The following is a 20,952-nucleotide window of genomic DNA, read 5'->3' on the forward strand; positions in this document are numbered from 1 at the left end:
CTGAGTGTCTTCTAGGTGTAAATCCTGTGGTGGATACAGAGATGCTTAAAGCATGGTTTCTTTCTTTTTTTTCTTTCTTTTTCTTTTCTTTTTTTTTTTTTGTTGGCATGGTTTCTTTAATAAGCTTCTTTGAGAAGCTTGTAATACTTCTAAGGTGAGAGGACTTTAACACAAATGATGTCTTAACAGGGTGGGTAGTGAAGTAGCAGAAGGAGAACATAGAAGTTAGGTGATTGTCTGTTCTGAAGAAAACTTTTGATGTGCAGGCTAAGAGTTTTAGGAGATCAGTATGAGGTCTAAGTGTTAGTCACAACTTTGTTGAAACTGGTTAATTTCAATTGATTGGAACAAAGAGAAAATCGTTTTAATATAGTTGATAATCTATTCTGATCTATGTAGAAATCTTTTATCTGTGACCTAAAATAATAAATGAATGTCTGAGGGAGAGAATTTGGTGATGTGTCTTTTTCTCTTGAACTGTAGTGTTTTTCCTTAAGAGCGGTGAAATTGCAAGTGCTCAAAGAGCCATTTCATGTGATCTTTTTTTTAAGGACTCAAAACATCTTGAAAAAATAAACGCATTAAATTAGATGCATTTATAAAATGTGTTATAGCAGAATACTTACTAAAATAAGATTGTGCTCATGAATAGTGAGATAGGAACTTGAACTTCTAGGTCATTTGTTTTTAGTTCAAATTAATATTACATAATGCTCTTAGCTCTTTCTTGACAGTTCTGTGTCTTACAATGATCAAAAGCGCTAAGATTATGTATTTATATATGAGTGCTATTTAAATCTCTTAAATGATTGTTTTCCTGAAGGCATGTGTTATGTTTTACTGGGGTACTCTGTGTTTATTGGCTCTATTATTTCTGGGGAGACAGAATGTGGCCCTTAGAGTTAAAATGACTGGATTCAAATCTTGATGTTACCAATTGTGAGATCTTTAGATAGTACATTTATCTTCTCCACAGTGTCCTCATCTGTGAAGTGAGGGTAATAACTTGTAGGATTATTGTGAAGAATGAAACAATTCCTTAAAAGTACATAAATGCTTTGGGAATGGGATGTTCAAGTTGAGTTACTAAATAGTCCCTTTATGTTATCACTTTTCAGAGACTTAATCCTCTAAAACCTTTAACTTATTTGTATACATTTAAGGAGCCTCCGACCTAAAACAAGTTGTGTTTGAGAAATTGATTGGTTTGGGATTCTCCAGTGAATCTCTGTTAGGTAATTAGGTTGCCAGGCTAACTTGTGAAAAACAGTAATCCTAATGTAGCAGAAATAATGAGGAGAGAACAATAAAATGGAAAGATACTGTCTTAGATATTGGTAGTTGAGCAGTAGTAGGTTTAATTAGAGGTTTTTGAAAGAGATTTCTATAGACATTCTGAAAGTCATTCAAAATCTTGCAAAGAATTTTGGAAAGCTAGCATTGATTCTTTGCTAATTTTGCTTCCAGCTTTATCATTTTTCTTTCCATTTAGGATGGAGATGTAGCATCACTGATGCATTACACAATGGTAATATATCAACTATTAATACAGCTATTTTTTGAGTGATTTGTTAAGACTGGGTAACTGGATGGGAACTATTTTTCCTTGGATAAGAGAGAAAATGAAAGGAAGAAGATAGTTAAGTACAAGATGTGCTTTTAATATTGTAGATAATAAGCTATAAATGATCTCAGAGTCACAGTGGGTGAGCAGCTTCCTGTACTCGTCCCATTCATTCCCAGTTACTACCCATAAGATGGGGATAGGGTAGAAGGAGAGAGTGAATATAGGTTATTCATATGTGAAAGGTGCTTACAAAATGGGTTTTTGTGTAAACAAGCATTTCCTGACATATATAAGCTTTCTTTCAAAAAGTGATTCAAGATTTTATAGTATACTCCAGGATTATCATTATGAATAGCATTTCGAATTTTTAAACATTTTAGCTTTTATTTGAATTCTCGTTAAATAAGAGATTACTACATGGGATATAACCCATTACATGCACCTTTTGTGTACCAGAGTTCAAAGATGGAGATTTTCCTATGTTCTCCTTAGATGAGGGTTCTGGGTCTAATACTTTTAAAAACATTTAGATTTACTAAGCATGAAGAAACCAACTTTTTGATATCAGGGAAGTATTACAGTGGTGCTATAATTTCTATGACATTAGATTTTAGTTATTTCCATTTGTAGACTATTGTGACACTCGGGTAAAGTTTTATTACTTCTATATACTCTTGATTAAAATTAGATACACTATTCTTTTATTAGGAAGTGGCTGTTTTTGTCTTTGATAAAAAGCTGATTGACAAATATCAAAAATTTGAAAAGGATCAAATCATCGATTCTCTAAAACGAGGAGTCCAACAGTTAACTCGGTTACGACACCCTCGACTTCTTACTGTCCAGCATCCTTTAGAAGAGTCCAGGTAAATTTTTATAAAAACTTCCATAAAAGACTTGTTTTGAACAAATACTTAAAAATAATTTTATATTTAAATTCTGTCTGTACGGCATACTATCAGTGACAAATTCTTATAAACTGAGTGTTGAGCTCTTATGGATTTACTATTTCCCTAAAATTTACTTGTATATTATGTGTATTTGCCTCTTTGGAATTTTCTTCACATTTGCCATCAATCTGCATTTGCTTACTTTGTGCTCAGCACTGCAGTAGTCAAAGTGGAAGATGCAGAAGGATAGCATACAGTCCCTGCCTGAAAGTAGCTCTCCTTGCTAATTTGCTAGAATTTTTTGTATTCTTTGCATTTATTCCATATTTGCAGGCTATTTTTATGTATGTTTCAGGTACTTTTCTAGACATTTAACTTTCTGATATGCTCAGCATATCAGTCCGTAGCCCTCGGTTACTCTACCATTTGTTTTTTTCAAGGATATCTTGGGAATTGTTGCTGAGAATGACAAGAATATGAAATTAATGTTGTGTAGTCTTAACTGGATCTTCAAGCTTATGGTGCTTTTAATGATACCCTAGCTATATAAACTTTTTCCACATTAGTCATAACCCCTAATTTTTCTTCCTTCCTTCCTACCTAGCAGAATGTATTCCTCTCTCTAAATTCAGAAGATCTTAACCAAATGGTTTGCCAGTTGTGTTCTGTGGATCCTGGAATTTTAAGGATGGGGAAGAACAGGCAGGTAGAGGAACAGAGCTGGCAGAGTTCCAGGCTTCCAGTCCACCTTCAGCCAGGACACTTTTGCTTTTATCTCTTCATATATATTGGATTTCTGTGTAATTCTTACTTTGGAATCTTCAGTAATCCACTGTCACTGATCCCTCTCCCCTCAAGAGCAGAAGATACTTTCTTTCAACCCAAAAGAAAAAAACCTAATATTTACTGTGAAAACTGTACTAGATACTTTACATTTGTTTAACTTATCCAACTCTCAAAATTATGTGGAAGAACTGAGGATCAGAGACATTACTTAAGCCACATACTTATGACACCTTGATTCTTGAGCCCATATTTTTTCCCCACTGTACCATGGTGTACCTATCCAGATATATGCCCATATTTCTCTTATCACGATAATATTTTCATTGCTCTTCTTTTCATGAATAAACCCAGAAGAAAAGTGTAGTTGTTGACTCTTATGTAACATTTACTATTGTGAACTCTGTATCCCAAAGTGGACTAAGTTTTGTTTGCCATGCTTGTCCTGAGCTTTCCTAACTGTGTGTTTTCCTCTAGAGTGTATTCTATCAGCCTCTACCATGTCACCTATTAGAATCCTGCCCATATTTGTTATTTTAACTTGTATCAGTGTGTCTTATAGTTCATCGTTACATTTTAAGTCTCTTGAGGGGAGAAGCTCTCTCTGTAGCTTCTTTTGTAGTGACTTAAATATTACAGAAGGGATTTGTGGGCAGTCATTAAGAGAGACAATTCAAAGGTTACTTTAAGACATCTTCATTGTTAGGTTGTAAAACTGTAAAATTGATAGAAACAGGACAACTTTAGGGTAGGAAAAAAATAACTTCTAGTTTTTAATGAATTAATGTAGAAATAACACTGGAGTTATCCAAAAGAAATGTGCTATATAGTAAAGTAATCCAGGTGAAAGCCCAGAGTTGGTGATGTATATTAAGGGTAACAGAGGCAGTAATTAAAACTATGAATAAAAGAATTTTTCAAGAGCATGAGTAGAAAGAGCAGAGTACTGAGGATAGAACTTAAAATGTAGAGGAGAAAAAAGAGTGAGGGAAAGAAATGAGCCATCATTGTTACATAGCAGGAGAAAAACAGCACATCATGGGAGCTGAGGGAGGGACTAGTGGTCCTAGTCACTGAGGACCACTGAGTAAAGAGAAAATAAGGACTGAGAAAAATTCATTACATTTGACTAGTGAGAGGTTATTATTGATAATCAGTAATTTCAGTAGCAGGAAGGCAGTTTGGAAGCTAGAAAATAGGTACAAAGGAGCCCAGTAGACAAGACATCATGTGAATAAAGTCCCATAAGAGGAATTCAAAGGAAATTTTAGAATGATGGTTTAATCACTAATATACTGAGGTAAAGTTTAGGGAAGTGAGGTCATTCATGTTAGATGAACTTTATGCTTTTTAAAGTAGAACATGGATAATAGGTGAGTAATGGGGAAAGGGGGCCATGGAATAAGGAGCTAAATGAAAGAACTATAAAGGAATGTCCTTGAATGCTGAAAAATAAAAAGAGCAAGGTTGAAGTACATTATGTGACTTAGTACTGAATGTAAAAAGACTGGGGTTTTCTATTTCTTTCCTCTGCCTATGACATAAGGAAGAGAGTAGAAGAAACTTGTAATGATTATTAAAGGATTCATAAGGGTTTTTTCAGTAAAGGGTAATAAAGGGTGATGGTTTATTGTTGAGATAGTTGGGAGAAAGAAAGGAATCAATCGTGTGTGGTCAGGACTCAATACTTTGAATTTGGTGAATAAAGATGCCAGTGAGCTAGATTTGGTGGAAGTAGTAAAGGGGTAGGAGATAATGTCTAGTAAGTAGCTGTGGCTGGGAGGTGGTTCTTGGGAAGAGGATATAGCCCTTCTCACATGTAACTGTAAAAATGATGGATGGAAGTGAATATGCTTGAAAAAAATAAGGGGGCTTCAGCTGGAGGAATAATCATATGGGTGTTGATGTGACCAAGGATGATGTTGGGGTCAAGACAGAGAGGAAAAAAAAAATAAGAGTAACTCAAATACATGAATCCTGGGAATTACAGAAAACTGTAGGAAAGACTTTAGCGTATTTGATCAGTTTTCCTCCAGTACAGTTCAGCAGATGAAAGCCTGGTGTCCACTGTGTTAATGAGCTTGATGAGGGAGTAAAGAACAAGGTAGCATCTTTGTTGATGAGTGAGCAGGTGTAACTCTCTCCCTCACCCTAAGGAGCTTTGTGTTAATCTCTCATGTATATTGAGCTTCTGCATTTGCTTTTACTTGAAAAATGAGTTTAAGGTGAAAGAAAACGTACACAGGAATAGGAGGAAGATGAAACAGCAAAGGGCATACTTGCCATTAAGCATTTACAATCCAGGTGCAGAAGTTTGGTTTAGCTTTGTTACCACACTACCTTGTAGTTCTCCATTGCCAGAGCCTAAGCCCAAGTCGTAAAATGTTAGCACTTGAGTCTCAAACACTTGGTAACGATAATAGCAGTGGTAAAGACTTATGGAGTTTACATGCTAGTCACTGTGCTGTGTGCTTTACATTCAATATCTCCTTTGATCTTCGCGTAACCCTTCAAGCTGGTTTTTTATCAGCATTTTACGAATGGGCAAAGTGAGTCTCAGAGCTGAGGTGTCCAAGTCACGTAGTCAGGGGATAGGGATGCTAGGACTTGAAGTTGGGTATTTGTCCATCTTCAAAGCCTGAGTTCTTTATAATTACTCCATAAAGCCTATTGAATGTTAATATCTAATGTTTTCTGAATTTCTAAATATTCTTATATATCAAGGAGCAGTAATTTAAAATTTTAAAAATTGTGACACCTTTTAAAATTATATATAAAGTAGGTAAAAGCAAAGCTGCTCTGATTGAAGTAGTTATAGAGGCCCCTGGAGCTGTTCTCTGTGCCCTTTTCTGACTCCTCTTGCTCCAGGGTGGTCTGTGGGAAACTTGCAGGTTCCTTTGAGCATATTCTGAAAATTGTGTATTATATTAATGTTGAAAATAAATCTAAGTCTACTTTCTTGTTGACCACTAATATTTTATGTACATTTGATTTTGATAATGTGGGGAAAAATGGTGATAAATAAATCTTTTTCTTTTTTAAAACAGGGATTGCTTGGCATTTTGTACAGAACCAGTTTTTGCCAGTTTAGCCAATGTTTTAGGTAACTGGGAAAATCTACCTTCCCCTGTATCTCCAGACATTAAGGATTATAACCTTTATGATGTAGAAACCAAATATGGTTTGCTCCAGGTATGTATTTTTGTTCGTCATGTGAAAAGAGTTTTTTCTTTCAAAATTGTTTTTTGGCTGTTTCAAACTTATTAGCAATATAAACTGCTTCAGGTAAACCTTTGGATCCTTTCAGTAATTTAAAACTATTTCCGTATTTTGTAGTTTTTCTACAGTTTGTTGTTAGGTTTAAATTATATTTTATTTTTTTTACTTTATTTTTTTAAAAATTTTTATTTATTTTTGGGAGAGAGAGAGAGAGAGAGTGAGTAGGGGGAGGGCAGAGAGAGAGGGAGGCACAGAATCCGAAGCAGGCTCCAGGCTCTGAGGTATTAGCACAGAGCCTGATGCGGGGCTTGAACTCACACACCCATGAGATCTTGACCTGAGCTGAAGTCAAATGCTTAACTGACTGAGCCACCCAGGTGTCCCAAATTATATTTTAAATTTATGAAACATAACATTGGTAACCTTTGTAGAAGGGCACTTACTGACTGGTGGTTGGGGTGGTTCCATTTTTATCTTTTTGAGTTCTAAACCTCGTTAATGCATTTCATAAACAAACTATTAAGTTGAAGTACTTAAGTATTTAATAAAAATTAAAAATTACATCTTTAAGGAAATTATTTAATAGGCATCAAGAGATATTGTTAGCCTTTTCTTATATGTCCACTTTTTCTAATTTTCCTTTCCCTGTTTACCAAAATGAAATATCTTCAACTCTATAGAGTAAATTTGTGCAGTAGAATTTTAGTTCCTTGGGGACAGAGATCATTTTATGATTTTTTAACAGATTTATTAAGTTATTAATTGGTATACAATAAACTTTACATATTAAAATACTATATGGTTTTATAAATTTGACATATATACCTGTGAAACCATCGCTGCAATAAAAATAATGCACATATTCATGACCCCCCAAAGTATTCTTATACCCACTGTAATCCTTCCCTCCTACTTCTTGCTATCTTTCTATCTCTTGTCCCAGGAAACCACTGACCTGCTTTCTGTCACTATGAATTGGTTTGTATTTTCTACAATTTTCTAACTGGAATCATTTTATATGTACTCTTTTTTTTCTGCCTGGCTTCTTTCACTTAATTCTTTTGAGATTCATCCATATAGTTGTGCATATCAATAATTTTTTATTGCTGAGTGGTAGTCCATTGTATGGATATAACATAGTTTGTTTATCCATTCATCAGTTGATGGTCATTTGGTTTGTTTCTGGTTTTGGTTATTACAAATATAGCTGCTGTGAATACTCATATACAAGTTTTTGTATATGTGCTTTAATATATACAAGTTTTTGTACTTATCCTTTAATTTCTCTTTGTTAAGTACCTAGAAATGGGATGGCTAGATCAAATGGTATGTATACATTTTGGTTCTTTGGAAACTTCAAACTCTTCTAAAGTGGTAACACCATTTTACATTCCTTTTTTAATTTTTTAAATTTCTTTTAATTTTACATTCCTATTGCAGTGTATGAGAGTTCCATTTTTACCACATATTTGCCAGAAGTATGGTTTGTCTTTATAATTTTAGCCATTCTAATCAGTATGCAGTGGTATTTTGTTGGGGCTTTAATTTGCATTTCCCTGATGAATAATGATGTTGAACACCTTTTCATATACTTTGCCCTCTGAATATTTTTTGGTGAAATGTCTATTCAGCTCTTTTGCCCATTTTTTGAATGGGTTTTTATTATTGAGTTTTGAGGTTTCTTTATATATTGTGGACACAAGTCTTTTGTCAGATACATGAGTTACAGATATTTTCTTCTAGTATCTAGTGTCTAGCTTATCTTGTTTGCTTAACAGTATATATTTTTTAATTGTGATAAAATACACATAATGTAAAATTTACTGTCCTACCATTTTCGAGTGTATAGTTCAGTTGGATTTAGTACATTCACATTGTTGTGCAAACATACCATCATCCATCCCCAGAACTCTTTCACCTTGGAAAACTGAAACTGGATCCATGCAACTGTAACTCCCCATCCCCCAACCCCACCACTCCTCAGCCCCTGGCAACCAGTCTACTTTCATTTTCTATGAATTTGACTACTTTAGGTGCCTCATATAAGTGGAATCATGCATTATTATTTCTTTTTGACTGGTTTATTTCTCTTACTATAATGTTCTCAAGGTTTATCTGTGTCATAGTGTGTATCAGAATTTCCTTCCTTTGTTAGGTTAAATAATCCATTGTATATATTTACGGAATTATATTTATTCATTCGTTTGTCTGTGGATACTTGGGTTGCTTCCATATCTTGGCTATTGTGAGTAATACTGCTGTGAACATGGGTGTAGAAGTTTCTCTTCAAGATCTTGCTTTCAAAGTTCTTTTGGGGATATACCCAGAAGTGGAATTGCTGGATCATATGGTAATTCTATTTTAATTTTTTGAGGAACTGGCATAATGTTTTCCATAGTGTTTTCCATAGCTATACCATTTTATATTTCTACCAGTAGTGCACAGGGTTCTAATTTCTCCATGTCCTCACTAACATTTGTTTTCTAGTTTTTGATAGTGGCCATCCTCATAGTAATGAGATGGTGGATTGTTGTGGTTTTGATTTGCATTTTCTTAGTGGTTAGTAAATTTAAGCATCTTTTCATGTGCTTATTATCCATTTGCATATTGTCTTTGGAGAAATGTCTATTCAAGTCTCTTGCCCATTTTTGAATTAGGTTGTTTGTTTTGTTGTTGAGTTGTAGGTGTTCATTGTATATTCCAGATATTAACCTCTTATCAGATATATGATTTGCAAACATTTTCTCCCATTCTGTGGATTGCCTTTTCACTCTTTTGATTTTGTCCTTTGATGCACAGAAGTTTTTTATTTTGATATATCCAATTTATTTTTTCTTTTGTTGCATTTGGTGTCATATTTAAGAAGTCATTGCCAAATCCAGTGTCATGAAGCTTTTCCCCTGTTTTTTTCTAAGAGTTTTATAGTTTTAGTCTTATGTTTAGGCCTTTGATTTATTTTGAGTTGATGTTTACATATGGTTTAAGGTAAGGATACAACCTCATTGTTTTGACTATGGATATCCAATTTTCCCAGCACCCTTTGTTGAAACTTCCATCCTTTCCTCATTGAATGGTCTTTGTACCTTTCTCAAAAATCATTTGACTATATATGCCATTCTGTTCCATTGGTCTATATTTCTGTCTTTACGCCAATGCACACTGTTTTGATTACTGTAGCTTTGTAATAAGCATCTGAACTTTTTTTTCCCCAACCATAAAATGGTTCCAAAGATTAACTGAGATAATTATATAAAAGTATCTATCAAATTAATGCCTGAAATATACAATAAGCATGCATAGGGGTTTCTTTTTCCTTGTAAAGTTAGGAAAACTTTTCTAGACTGATAAACTTTGTATATTTTATAAATTAAATTTGAGGAATAAGCATTTTTTAAAATGCAAATCTTATATGAATTTCGTGGGTTCGAATGTGTTAGAACTAGAGAACATTCATCTGAGAAATATTAAGCCCCTAATTGCTTATTATACTAGTTACTCAGGGTAAATATCAGGCAGTTAGAGGTAGCACATCGCGTCTCAGGGAGTGATGAAAAATGAAACTGAAAAGATAGAAAAAGACCTTTTTGATGATGGGGAACACTGAAGGATTTTAAGCAGAGTAAATGACCTGGTCTGATAAGCATTTTAGAACTATCATGCTAGAAGAGTAGAACTTGGGGGGTAGGGAAAATGTATGGGAAATAATTCTTACCCTATGGGGTTATTTTCAGAGTCAAATGTGTAAATTTGTAAGTACTTAGCATAGTGCTTGCCGGTAAAAATAGTTAATGATAGTTAAAAAGTCTTGGTCAAAAATCATAGGAAGTACTAGAGGTATAGAGTGATGTTATACAGAATTAGAATAGGCCCAGTTGACTGACTACGGGGATGGGAATTGAGAATGGTATGGAATCTTATGATTTCCCACACTTATTAAGAGGTTAATATGCCATTATTTGAAGTAATTTACCATCTGGGACCTACATAGGTTCAGTGACTTGCTCAAAGTTGCAAGACTAGTAAGTAATGAAGTGGGGACAGGAATTCAGATATCTTCTAAAATAGTACTCTTTACATTCTTTACTGTTGACTTGTCTTCATGTTGAAACTGTAAGGGATTTTTTTTTAGAGAATTTGTTTTTGTATTAAATCATTAAGCAATATTTATTGGATAGCTGTATGTGTGGCACAGTTCTGGATGCTGAAAGTATGGCAGTGAAAAAAACAGACACAAATTCTTGCTTTTCAGAACTTACATTCTCATGGGGAAGAGAGACAATAAAATAAGTAAATATATTAGATTATGATAAGTGCACATGGAGAAAAAAGGTGAAGAGGGAAGAGGATGGTTTGGATGTGGAGGGAAAGTTTGCACTTTTGGATGGAGGTAGTCAGGATATCTATAACTGAAAAGGTGACATTTGAGTAAAGACCTGAAAAAAGCAAAGAAGCGAACCATATAGATATGTAGGGAAAGAATGGTCTGGGCAGAAAGAACAGCAAGTGCAAAGACCCTGAGACAGAATCATGCATGACATGTTCAAGAGGTAGTGAAATACCTGGAGTGGTGGAGAGGAGTAAATAAGAAGGTGAGTAGTAGGAGACAAGGTCATGGAGTTAATGAGCGGTTAAGTCCTGTTATGGACTGGAGTGGTGGAGTGGTGGAGAGGAGTGGTGGAGAGGAGTAAATAAGAAGATGAGTAGTAGGAGACAAGGTCATGGAGTTAATGAGCGGTTAAGTCCTGTTATCCCTGAGAGCCAGAGAAATACTTTGAATTTTACTCTGAGAGAAAGGAAAGGTCTTTGGAAGTCTTTGAGTAGGAAAGTGACTTGGCATGGTAGCTACTTATTGAGAATTAAACTATGTAGAAGAGTAAGAACAAAAACAAAGAGGTGAAGTAGGTGACTGTTATAGTAATACAGGCCAGAGATGATGATGGTCTAGAGTAGGGAAGGTGGTAAGACAGGATCAGATTCTAAATGTATTTTAGTAGTAAAGGTATTGGGCTTTGCAGATGGCTTTATCGTATAAGAAAAATAGAGTAGTGCAGGATAACTCAAAAGTTTTTGAAAATGGAAAAATGAAGTGGCCATTAACTGATACAGGGAAAAGACTACAAGAGGAGAGAACAGAATTGTAGGGGAAGCTCAGTTTCAGATTCTTCTAAGATTGAAATGCTTGTAAAACATTCCAGGGAAAGAAATCGAGAAGGCAGTCAGATAATCAAGTCTGGACATTAGAAAAGAGGGCCAGGCTGGAGAGAATTTGGGAACAGTCAACATATAGATGGTATTGAAAGGTATAAGAAAACTGAGAAAGAGTACATGGAAACTTCAGATGTCCAAACATTGAGTCCAGGAGGTTGGGGTACTGAGGAGGAACCAGCAGTGTAAACAGACTGAAAAGCAGCGGCCAGTGGAGTTGGGGAAAAACCTGGGGGAATGGTGTCTTGGAAGTCAGGGAGCCTTAGTTTGCCAAAATCTACTCCTGGAAACGGAAATCCAGTCTTCATTTTTGGTTAACAGATTCCATAGTAGTCTCAGGTACAGATATAAAAATTGCCTGATACTAATCCAGCCTGAGAATGAGTGAGCATCAATTAATATTTGAAAACAAAGCACAATACTTTTCAGAAAAACCGAACTTCAATATGAAGTGTGAGTATGTAAAAATACTAAGAATTAGAATAAAATTGACAAAGGTGTCCCTTGATACTTACTATCTGTATCTTGGGAACCAAAGATTCCTTCATTTTTCAAACATAGGAACTTGATAAATTTGGATAGCAAAGTGCTTTTAAATTCTTTTCTTTTGCTTATATGGATATAGAAAGGAACTTTAATGAAGAGTGTATTCTGGTTTTATAAATGGGTTTTCCCACTAATGCTTTGATCGTTGTGGCAACTGAGAATATCTTCTCTTTTGCATTTATGATTAAATTAATGGTTACCTGCATGTAAAAAAATCTTCTATTGGGAGAAGCAGCAATTATGATTTTTAAGAGACATTTTATTATTGTACTTGAAAGGAATTTTATTTAATGTAAAAGTCTTTTTCCCCCTGTTTACAGGTTTCTGAAGGATTGTCATTTTTGCACAGCAGTGTGAAAATGGTTCATGGAAATATCACACCTGAAAATATAATTTTGAATAAAAGTGGAGCCTGGAAAATAATGGGGTTTGATTTTTGTGTATCATCATCCAATCCTTCTGAACAAGAGGTAATGAAGGTTTTAAATCTTCTAATTTTTTAAAAAGATTTTATTGTAAGCAATCTCTACACCCAACATGGGGCTCGAACTCACAACCCTGAGATCAAGAGTCACGTGCTCCACAGACTGAGCCAGCCAGGTGCCCCAGTGTTCTAATTTTTTTTAAAGCTATGGAAATTTGTGATGCATCTGGAATGGACTAGAGAATTTGCATGCCTGATAAATGTGTAGAAATAGGCTATGTGGTACAATGTATGTTTAAATGTTTAACTTTATAGAAATTTCTAGTGTTCATTTTACCTAAGAGTATTCTTCAGCTTGGTAATTCCATAGTAATGTTACTTGAGTAAAGGATGCTAGAGTTAAACAAATCTGAGAACCGTTGGGTTAAGTAGGCTTTTTTTTCCTTAGGATGTCAAATACACTAACAAACATTGTGAATCTCTAGTAGTGTTTTCCTAATTTATTGGACTACAGAATCTTCTACAGGGAGCATGATAACAACAGTAGCAGTGATAATAATAGCTAACGTTTATTGAAGCACTTTACTAAACACTTTTTATGTATTTTCTTAACCACAGTCGGTGAGATACAGGAATAATATAGATGACTAAATTAGGCTCATAGAGTAAAATAATCTGCCTAAGTTTAGGCAGGTGGTTAAGTGGTAGAGCTAGGATTTGAACCCAGTCTCTCTGGTTCCAAAGCACCTGTTACTTAGTGATTATCGTATCTGCCTATTTATACTTAGGAAATACTGTAATATTTCAGGTTTTTAATATATGTAGTTGTTAAAGGGATCCTGATTTGACCTAAGATAGATTTGTAATTGAAGTAAACTCTTAAAGGAAGCAGAAAGAATTAGTATTGGTTGAATATACACTTTGGGTCAGACACTTTGTTAGGTTCATTTTTCCCCATGCATTTGTTTAATCTTACAACAACCTTTTGAACTTGTTAACTAAATCATGCAGCTAGTTAGTGAAAGAACAAGGCTTCAAATGATAATCTGAGTCCAGAAAACTTGAAGCTTATGTATCATAGAACATAGGTTCTACCTTTTCATATTCATATTGCATCTTATAGTGATAATTTGTCTTCTGGAAGAGAGGTCCAATCATCTGAAAGTTGCAAGAGTTCTTATTCATATCTCTCAGTTTGTCTAGTGTCCTTTCCAGATTGGGAATTTTAGGATTGAAGGTGGTAGTGTTTTTACTTGCATGACTGAGTATGAATGTAAAATTAGGTTGCTACGGTTTGATAGTGGTTTGCCTTAATTTAAAATATTTAATCTTTGTAATCCCTTTTCTGTGTTCTTATAGCCTAAATTTCCTTGTAAAGAATGGGACCCAAATCTACCATCATTGTGTCTTCCAAATCCTGAATATTTGGCTCCTGAATACATACTTTCTGTGAGCTGTGAAACAGCCAGTGATATGTACTCTCTAGGAACTGTCATGTATGCTGTATTTAACAAAGGGAAACCCATATTTGAAGTTAACAAGCAAGATATTTACAAGAGTTTTAGTAGGCAGTTGGATCAGGTAATTTGCCTTATATATAAATATTTGCTTGCATTAAAAATGTATTAAATTTTTCTTTGATTTTTAAAAATGTCCCCAGAAAGGGGCGCCTGGGTGGCTCAGTCGGTTAAGCGTCCGACTTCGGCTCAGGTCATGATCTCATGGTTCGTGGGTTTGAGCCCCGCGTCGGGCTCTGTGCTGACAGCTCAGAGCCTAGAGCCTGCTTCAGATTCTGTGTCTCCCTCTCTCTGACCCTCCCCTGTTCATGCTGTGTCTCTCTCTGTCTCAAAAATAAATAAACGTTAAAAAAAAAAAAAAAGTCCCCAGAAAATTCTGTAAAGTGAGATGATTGTCTCATATTTTAAGTTTGCATAAAATCAACATAAAAAAGGTAATTCTATAAATAATGAGGATCAAAGTTTGTTACCACAACTTTAATTGTGGCATTTATTTACTAGAGTGAATACTGAAATATGATCTAAAATGATGGGCATTTTGTTTTTGTCATAGAAACAATTTCAGGTATTGAAGATAAGTGTTTTAATTATCTTGCCACAGTAGAATTAGCAGTTTGTTCAGTGTAAAATATATTTTTGAATAAACTTAAAAAAGGTTTTTTTTGTTTTTTGTTTTTGCTTTAATTTTAATTTTTTTTTAAAACTTATATCCAAATTAGTTAGCATATAGTGCAACTGTGATTTCAGGAGTAGATTCCTTACTGCCCCTTACCCATTTAGCCCATCCCCCCTCCCACAACCCCTCCATAAACCCTCAGTTTATGAGTCTCTTCTGTTTTGTCCCCCTCCCTGTTTTTATATTCTTTTTGTTTCCCTCCCCTTATGTTCATCTGTTTTGTTTCTTAAAGTCCTCATACGAATGAAGTCATATGATTTTTGTCTTTCTCTGACTAATTTCACTTACCATAATACCCGCCAGTTCCATCCACTTAGTTGCAAATGGCAAGATTTCATTCTTTTTGATTGCCGAGTAATACTCCATTGTATATATGTACCACATCTTCTTTATCCATTCATCCATTGATGGACATTTGGGCTCTTTCCATACCTTGGCTATTGTTGATAGTGCTGCTATAAACATGGGGGTGCATGTGTCCCTTTGAAACAACACCCCTGTATCCCTTGGATAAACGCCTAGTAGTGCAATTGCTGGATTGTAGGGTAGTTCTGTTTTTAGTTTTTTTGAGGAAAAAAAGGTTTTTTAAATAGACTGTTGACTGTAAATGCATTATCTTTTTGAATATTTTATATTCATATTTAATAGTATTACTCTTTTGAATAGTTGAGTCGTTTAGGATCTAGTTCACTTTCAAATATACCCGAGGAAGTCCGTGAACATGTAAAACTACTGTTAAATGTAACTCCGACTGTAAGACCAGATGCAGATCAAATGACCAAGGTGAGTACACATGGATTCCTGCCTTAGGTGGAAGAGAGACAAGGAGTTAAAAGTAGATTAAGTGCTTCTAAAGCAAGATTTAGCCAGAGGCCCCAGATAACATCTGTATTCTCAAATGTGTTAAATATGCAACTTCTTTTAATCTTTAAACAGTTAAATAATTTATGTGTATAATTGCTGTGATATAAAATAAGATTTCAGATAATTAGAATCCTAATAGTTATACAGGTGTAGAAATTCTGGACACCCCAAGAATTCATGGCCTTCTAATTTACTCATGTAAGCATGGATTTTAATAGTGCTCTTTATGCCTTCAAGATATTAAATCTTTCAGCATTTATTAGTTAGGTAAAGAAAATGTTACTGCCTAGGGAACTCACAGGTACCAACTGAAAAATTTGAACCTGAAAAGAAATTTGGTTATTCCTTATTTTGATTTTTATAATTAGAACTATTAAGTGCTTTTTAGTATTTTGCTAAATGTTTCTAAATTTTTTTTTACTATATTATGGCAGTTTCAGGTATGAGAAGTACTTTAATATTTACCAAAATAATTTTATTTCCCTATTTTTAGATTCCCTTCTTTGATGATGTTGGTGCAGTAACACTGCAGTATTTTGATACCTTATTCCAAAGAGATAATCTTCAGAAATCACAGTTTTTCAAAGGACTGCCAAAAGTTCTACCAAAACTGCCCAAGGTTTGTTGTTGATCAGTTTTTTCTTACAGACAGGATTTTCATTTACTATAATAACTCTTCCAGAGAAATAAATAGAACTTTTGCCTTAGGTGCATAAATGACTATAGAAGGCTGCAGACTGAAGCTAAAAGTTTAGTGGACCTTTTTCGTGGGGTCCAAAAATCATCTAAAAAATTAGGTAAAAAAATTAGAAGAATACTACCTATGCAAAGGTAGTGCTTGCACATTAAATGTCAGAGGACAGGTCCATAAGCTGTCATTGTGGAGATCATTGCTTCACCAGCAATTAAGCGATACTTCTGTATTGATACTAGCCTCTCCAGTTCCTGTAACTCTCCTTCTCTGGCTTATTAAATCATGAGTGTAATATAGTCTAAAATATGTTGGTGAATGCCATAGAAGTCAATGGTTGGAAAACTGGTGATTCCTGCAAAAATATCTCCAGTGTTTAATCTGCCGATACTCTTTGATTATTCACTGTTTGTTTAGTTAGCCCTTTACTTAGATGCTATGGAGAATAAAGAGGAAACATAAATATTGTTCTTGCTCTCAAGGCTCTTTCAGTAAGTGTAGATAGAGTCAATATGCATGAAACAACAATTAATAATACAGGACAGTTTTTAAATTGTGTGGTATGAATCATAAGTAATGAAGAGGAGAAACAAATTAGTGAAGACTTAATGAAGGAAGGTTTCCTGAGGGAAATCATATGGTCATCTTCCCCAAAGGGATTGGACATTTTAGACTGTAACTTCAATATTAACACTAAAGACCCGAAGTCAAATTTAGTTTTATGAAAACATTTTTGCCTTTCAGCGTGTCATTGTGCAGAGAATTTTGCCTTGTTTGACTTCAGAATTTGTAAACCCTGATATGGTACCTTTTGTTTTGCCCAATGTTCTACTGATTGCTGAAGAATGCACCAAAGAAGAATATGTCAAATTAATTCTACCTGAACTTGGCCCTGTTTTTAAACAGCAGGAGCCAATCCAGGTATGTATGTAAATACTCTTTCCTATTTGTTTTCTGTTACTTAATGATATTAGTCAATGATGACTATCACTGAAAACAAAAGAAATGGATGTGTGACTTTTTAAAAATTGAGGTAAGTATAAGAGACTTTTTTTTCTATTAGAACCTATTTTGCATATGTTTGAAATGAACCATTCCTAAAATTATAATTAAACTTTGCAAGTAAATGTTGATAGCTCTCCGTAAGTTACCACCTCAGAAAATAAATTATATTGAGATCTGGCATACTGTTCTTATTGGACTTATTGAAAGTTATTGGTTTGTGAAAAGAAGTATTTCTTTTTCTTCTGTACTTTTAAATATTTGTTTTTGTTTTTCTTTTTGTTATTTAGGGTCTTTAGCTTGTAGATAGTTTATGCCAGTTGTTTCTCTTTATTTTATTGCTGATAAATAGTTTTACCAGGAGGAGGAAAATGCTTACAGCACCATGGAAATAATGTGTGTGTGTGTATTATAAGTTAAAATGTAATTAATTTCTGATGTTAGACTCGATTATAATATTTGTCAGATTCAAGGTAGTCTTGGGTTTTTAAAAAAATTTTTTTAGGGGCGCCTGGGTGGCTCAGTGGGTAAGCGTCCAACTTCAGCTCAGGTCATGATCTCACAGTCTGTGAGTTCAAGCCCCGAGTTGGGCTTTGTACTGACAGTTCAGAGCTTGGAGCCTGTTTCAGATTCTGCATCTCCCTCTCTCTCTGCCCCTCCCCCACTCATGCTATGTCTCTCTTTGTCTCTCAAAAATGAATAGATGTTAAAAAAAATTAAAAATTGTTTGTGAGAGAGAGACATCATGAGCTGGGGAGGGGCAGAGAGTGAGGGAAACACAGAATCCGAAGCAGCTCTAGGCTCTGAGCTGTCAGCACAGATCCCGATGCAGGGCTCGAACTCACGAACTGTGAAATCATGACCTGAGCCGAAGTCAGATGCTTCACCAACTGAGTCACCCAGGCGCCCCAAGCCGAAGTCAGATGCTTCACCAACTGAGTCACCCAGGCGCCCCAAGGTAGTCTTGGATTTAAGAGCAGTAGGGTCACACACCTGGGTTTGAATCTGGTCTTCTTCATCCTTATTAGAAGGATGACATGGGCAAGTCATTAGACTCTTAAAACCTTAGTTTTGCTCATTTCTGAAACAAAAGGGGTTGTTGAGATTAAATGAAATTTCTAGACACATAGTAAATATTACTACATATTTCTGCCATTCCATGGCAGTAGCATATTAATAAACCATCAGCTGTGTGATTTAATGGTTTTATGAGAGGCTATTTGCGGTCCTTCCTTTAAAAGGAGGGGAACAGAAGGAAGTCTGTGGTGGTGAAGCAAGAGTTCCTATGGCTAAGAAAGGGCAGATGAGGGAACTGTAGGCTTTGAAGCAGAGTTCCCCAAATATGGTCAAGATGTTAGGAGTGAAAGTGGCGGAGCCACATGTTCACTCATGAAACACTCATGTAGTCTGCATGAATAGAAGGGGCCATTTTTTCCTTATAATCTAGGTATGTGTGGCAACTAGGTGAGAAAACATGATTGGAGACTATTGAAAATGTCTCTTTTTAGAATTTTTCCTGACAGACCTTTTCATTTCTGTACCTTTTCTTCTGTTCTTAAACTTAGAAGCCAAGTGAACTACTTCTTTGGGATATCTGACTTTGCTGTTCTCAGGCCTTATTTATTTATTTATTTATTTATTTATTTATTTTTAAACCCAGTGGATACCCAGATAGCGGTACTTACAGGTGAGTAATGTATTGCCGAAGATATGTGAGAGTTAGGAAATTAGTCTTCACTTAAATGTTTAAACTGAGAGCAAATGTTAAATATTGTGCTTCCAGAAATCTAAGAAACTTGATTTGTATGTTTTTGTCTTCCATGCCCTCAGGCTAGCAACATGGTGAGTGTCAAAATACAGAACTTACTTTTTTGAAGAGACTTTAAATTTTGTCATATGTGAAATCTTATAAAGATTCTAGGCTTTAATACATTGTTCCTTTTTTCTACACAGATTTTGTTAATTTTCCTACAAAAAATGGATTTGCTACTAACCAAAACTCCTCCTGATGAGATAAAGAACAGTGTCTTACCAATGGTTTATAGAGCACTAGAGGCTCCTTCCATTCAGATCCAGGTATAATATTTGATTTTTTTAAATAATGATTTTGATTTTTAAAAAAAAGAAAGAAGTACATTTTGGGTTTGAATTATAAACTCTTTTATATAAAGCTCAATAGTGATCTATATTATTAATCCATTGAATTGCATTATATACTGTTACTAAAATGTATCTGCTCCCAACTAATTTAAAGAATGTATTGACAAATATCTGTATTAACGAAGTAAAAGATTCATTGCTTTTATTTATCAAAAATGTTCTATTCTGGGGGCGCCTGGGTGGCGCAGTCAGTTAAGCGTCCGACTTCAGCCAGGTCACGATCTTGCGGTCCGTGAGTTCGAGCCCCGCGTCAGGCTCTGGGCTGATGGCTCAGAGCCTGGAACCTGTTTCCGATTCTGTGTCTCCCTCTCTCTCTGCCCTTCCCCCGTTCATGCTCTGTCTCTCTCTGTCCCAAAAATAAATAAACGTTGAAAAAAAAAATGTTCTATTCTGAAAGATTTGATTTCTTATAGTTGAATCATTGTATATCTTCTTCCTAAATGAATAACTAACATAGGAATGAAATGTCAAAGATACATGTGACTTTTTTAATGAAAACATTAAATATTCCCATATTCCTAATTTTTTTTCATGCTTGATAACTTACTTTTCTAAGTGTTCCTTCTATACTGAAGTTAATTTGTGTAGCAAGTAGATAGCAAACCAGACAGTAATTTAGTGTGACCATTCCTTTTTTTTTTTTAATTTTTTTTTCAACGTTTATTTATTTATTTTTGGGACAGAGAGAGACAGAGCATGAATGGGGGAGGGGCAGAGAGAGAGGGAGACACAGAATCGGAAACAGGCTCCAGGCTCCGAGCCATCAGCCCAGAGCCTGACGCGGGGCTCGAACTCACGGACCGGGAGATCGTGACCTGGCTGAAGTCGGACCCTTAACCGACTGCGCCACCCAGGCACCCCTAGTGTGACCATTCCTAATGCATTTATACCTATTTCTGTGTGTCATAGAGGTTATGTTAAAACATCATGTACTTTGCCAAGCTTAGTTCTTTAGCTTTGCCATTAAAATTTTGGTTCTATAGGGCTGTCTGGCAAAAAAATTTTGGATTGCTGTTAAAAGTATAATTTTTTCCTTTTTTTTTTTTTTTTTACTTTGGAAAATAAGTACCTATGTTAAGAACATCTCATTGCATAAATGGTTTTATATTTAAAGTTTCTTTGCCAGTATAGAAATTCTAGTAAAGAAAAACAGAATTTTAATTTTTAAAGGTTATTGACCAAAGCCTTTTTTTTTCTAATGTGAACCTAATACCAGGGACACCTGGCTGGCTCAGTCAGTAGCGAATGCAACTCTTGATTTTGGGGTGTGAGTTCAAACTTCATGTTGGGTATGGAGATTACTTAAAAATAATGTGAACCTAATACCACATGTATAAGGTCACTTTTTTGACTCATTTTAGTCTTTGTCTAGGTTTTTGCTTATTCAAAGTTGTGAGGTTCATGTTAT

General features: G+C 34.9%; 1 protein-coding gene across 2 annotated transcripts in view; it reads left to right on the forward strand.

Annotated features, from left to right (window-relative positions):
• SCYL2 (SCY1 like pseudokinase 2) overlaps window positions 1-20,952 on the forward strand; it is a 69,963-nt gene that overhangs the window by 23,382 nt on the left and 25,629 nt on the right. Inside the window, exons 3-11 of one of the 2 annotated variants that reach the window (XM_043562297.1) lie at window positions 2,276-2,433; window positions 6,288-6,432; window positions 12,531-12,680; window positions 13,994-14,215; window positions 15,494-15,610; window positions 16,185-16,310; window positions 17,127-17,303; window positions 19,215-19,226; window positions 19,338-19,460. In XM_043562297.1, coding sequence (XP_043418232.1) covers window positions 2,276-2,433; window positions 6,288-6,432; window positions 12,531-12,680; window positions 13,994-14,215; window positions 15,494-15,610; window positions 16,185-16,310; window positions 17,127-17,303; window positions 19,215-19,226; window positions 19,338-19,460 — 1,230 coding nt within the window. The remainder of the gene's footprint in view (window positions 1-2,275; window positions 2,434-6,287; window positions 6,433-12,530; window positions 12,681-13,993; window positions 14,216-15,493; window positions 15,611-16,184; window positions 16,311-17,126; window positions 17,304-19,214; window positions 19,227-19,337; window positions 19,461-20,952) is intronic. The other variant, XM_043562298.1, reaches the window with a different exon arrangement.

The sequence above is a fragment of the Prionailurus bengalensis genome, chromosome B4 (assembly GCF_016509475.1).
Source record: "Prionailurus bengalensis isolate Pbe53 chromosome B4, Fcat_Pben_1.1_paternal_pri, whole genome shotgun sequence".
Classification (NCBI taxonomy): Eukaryota; Metazoa; Chordata; class Mammalia; order Carnivora; family Felidae; genus Prionailurus; species Prionailurus bengalensis.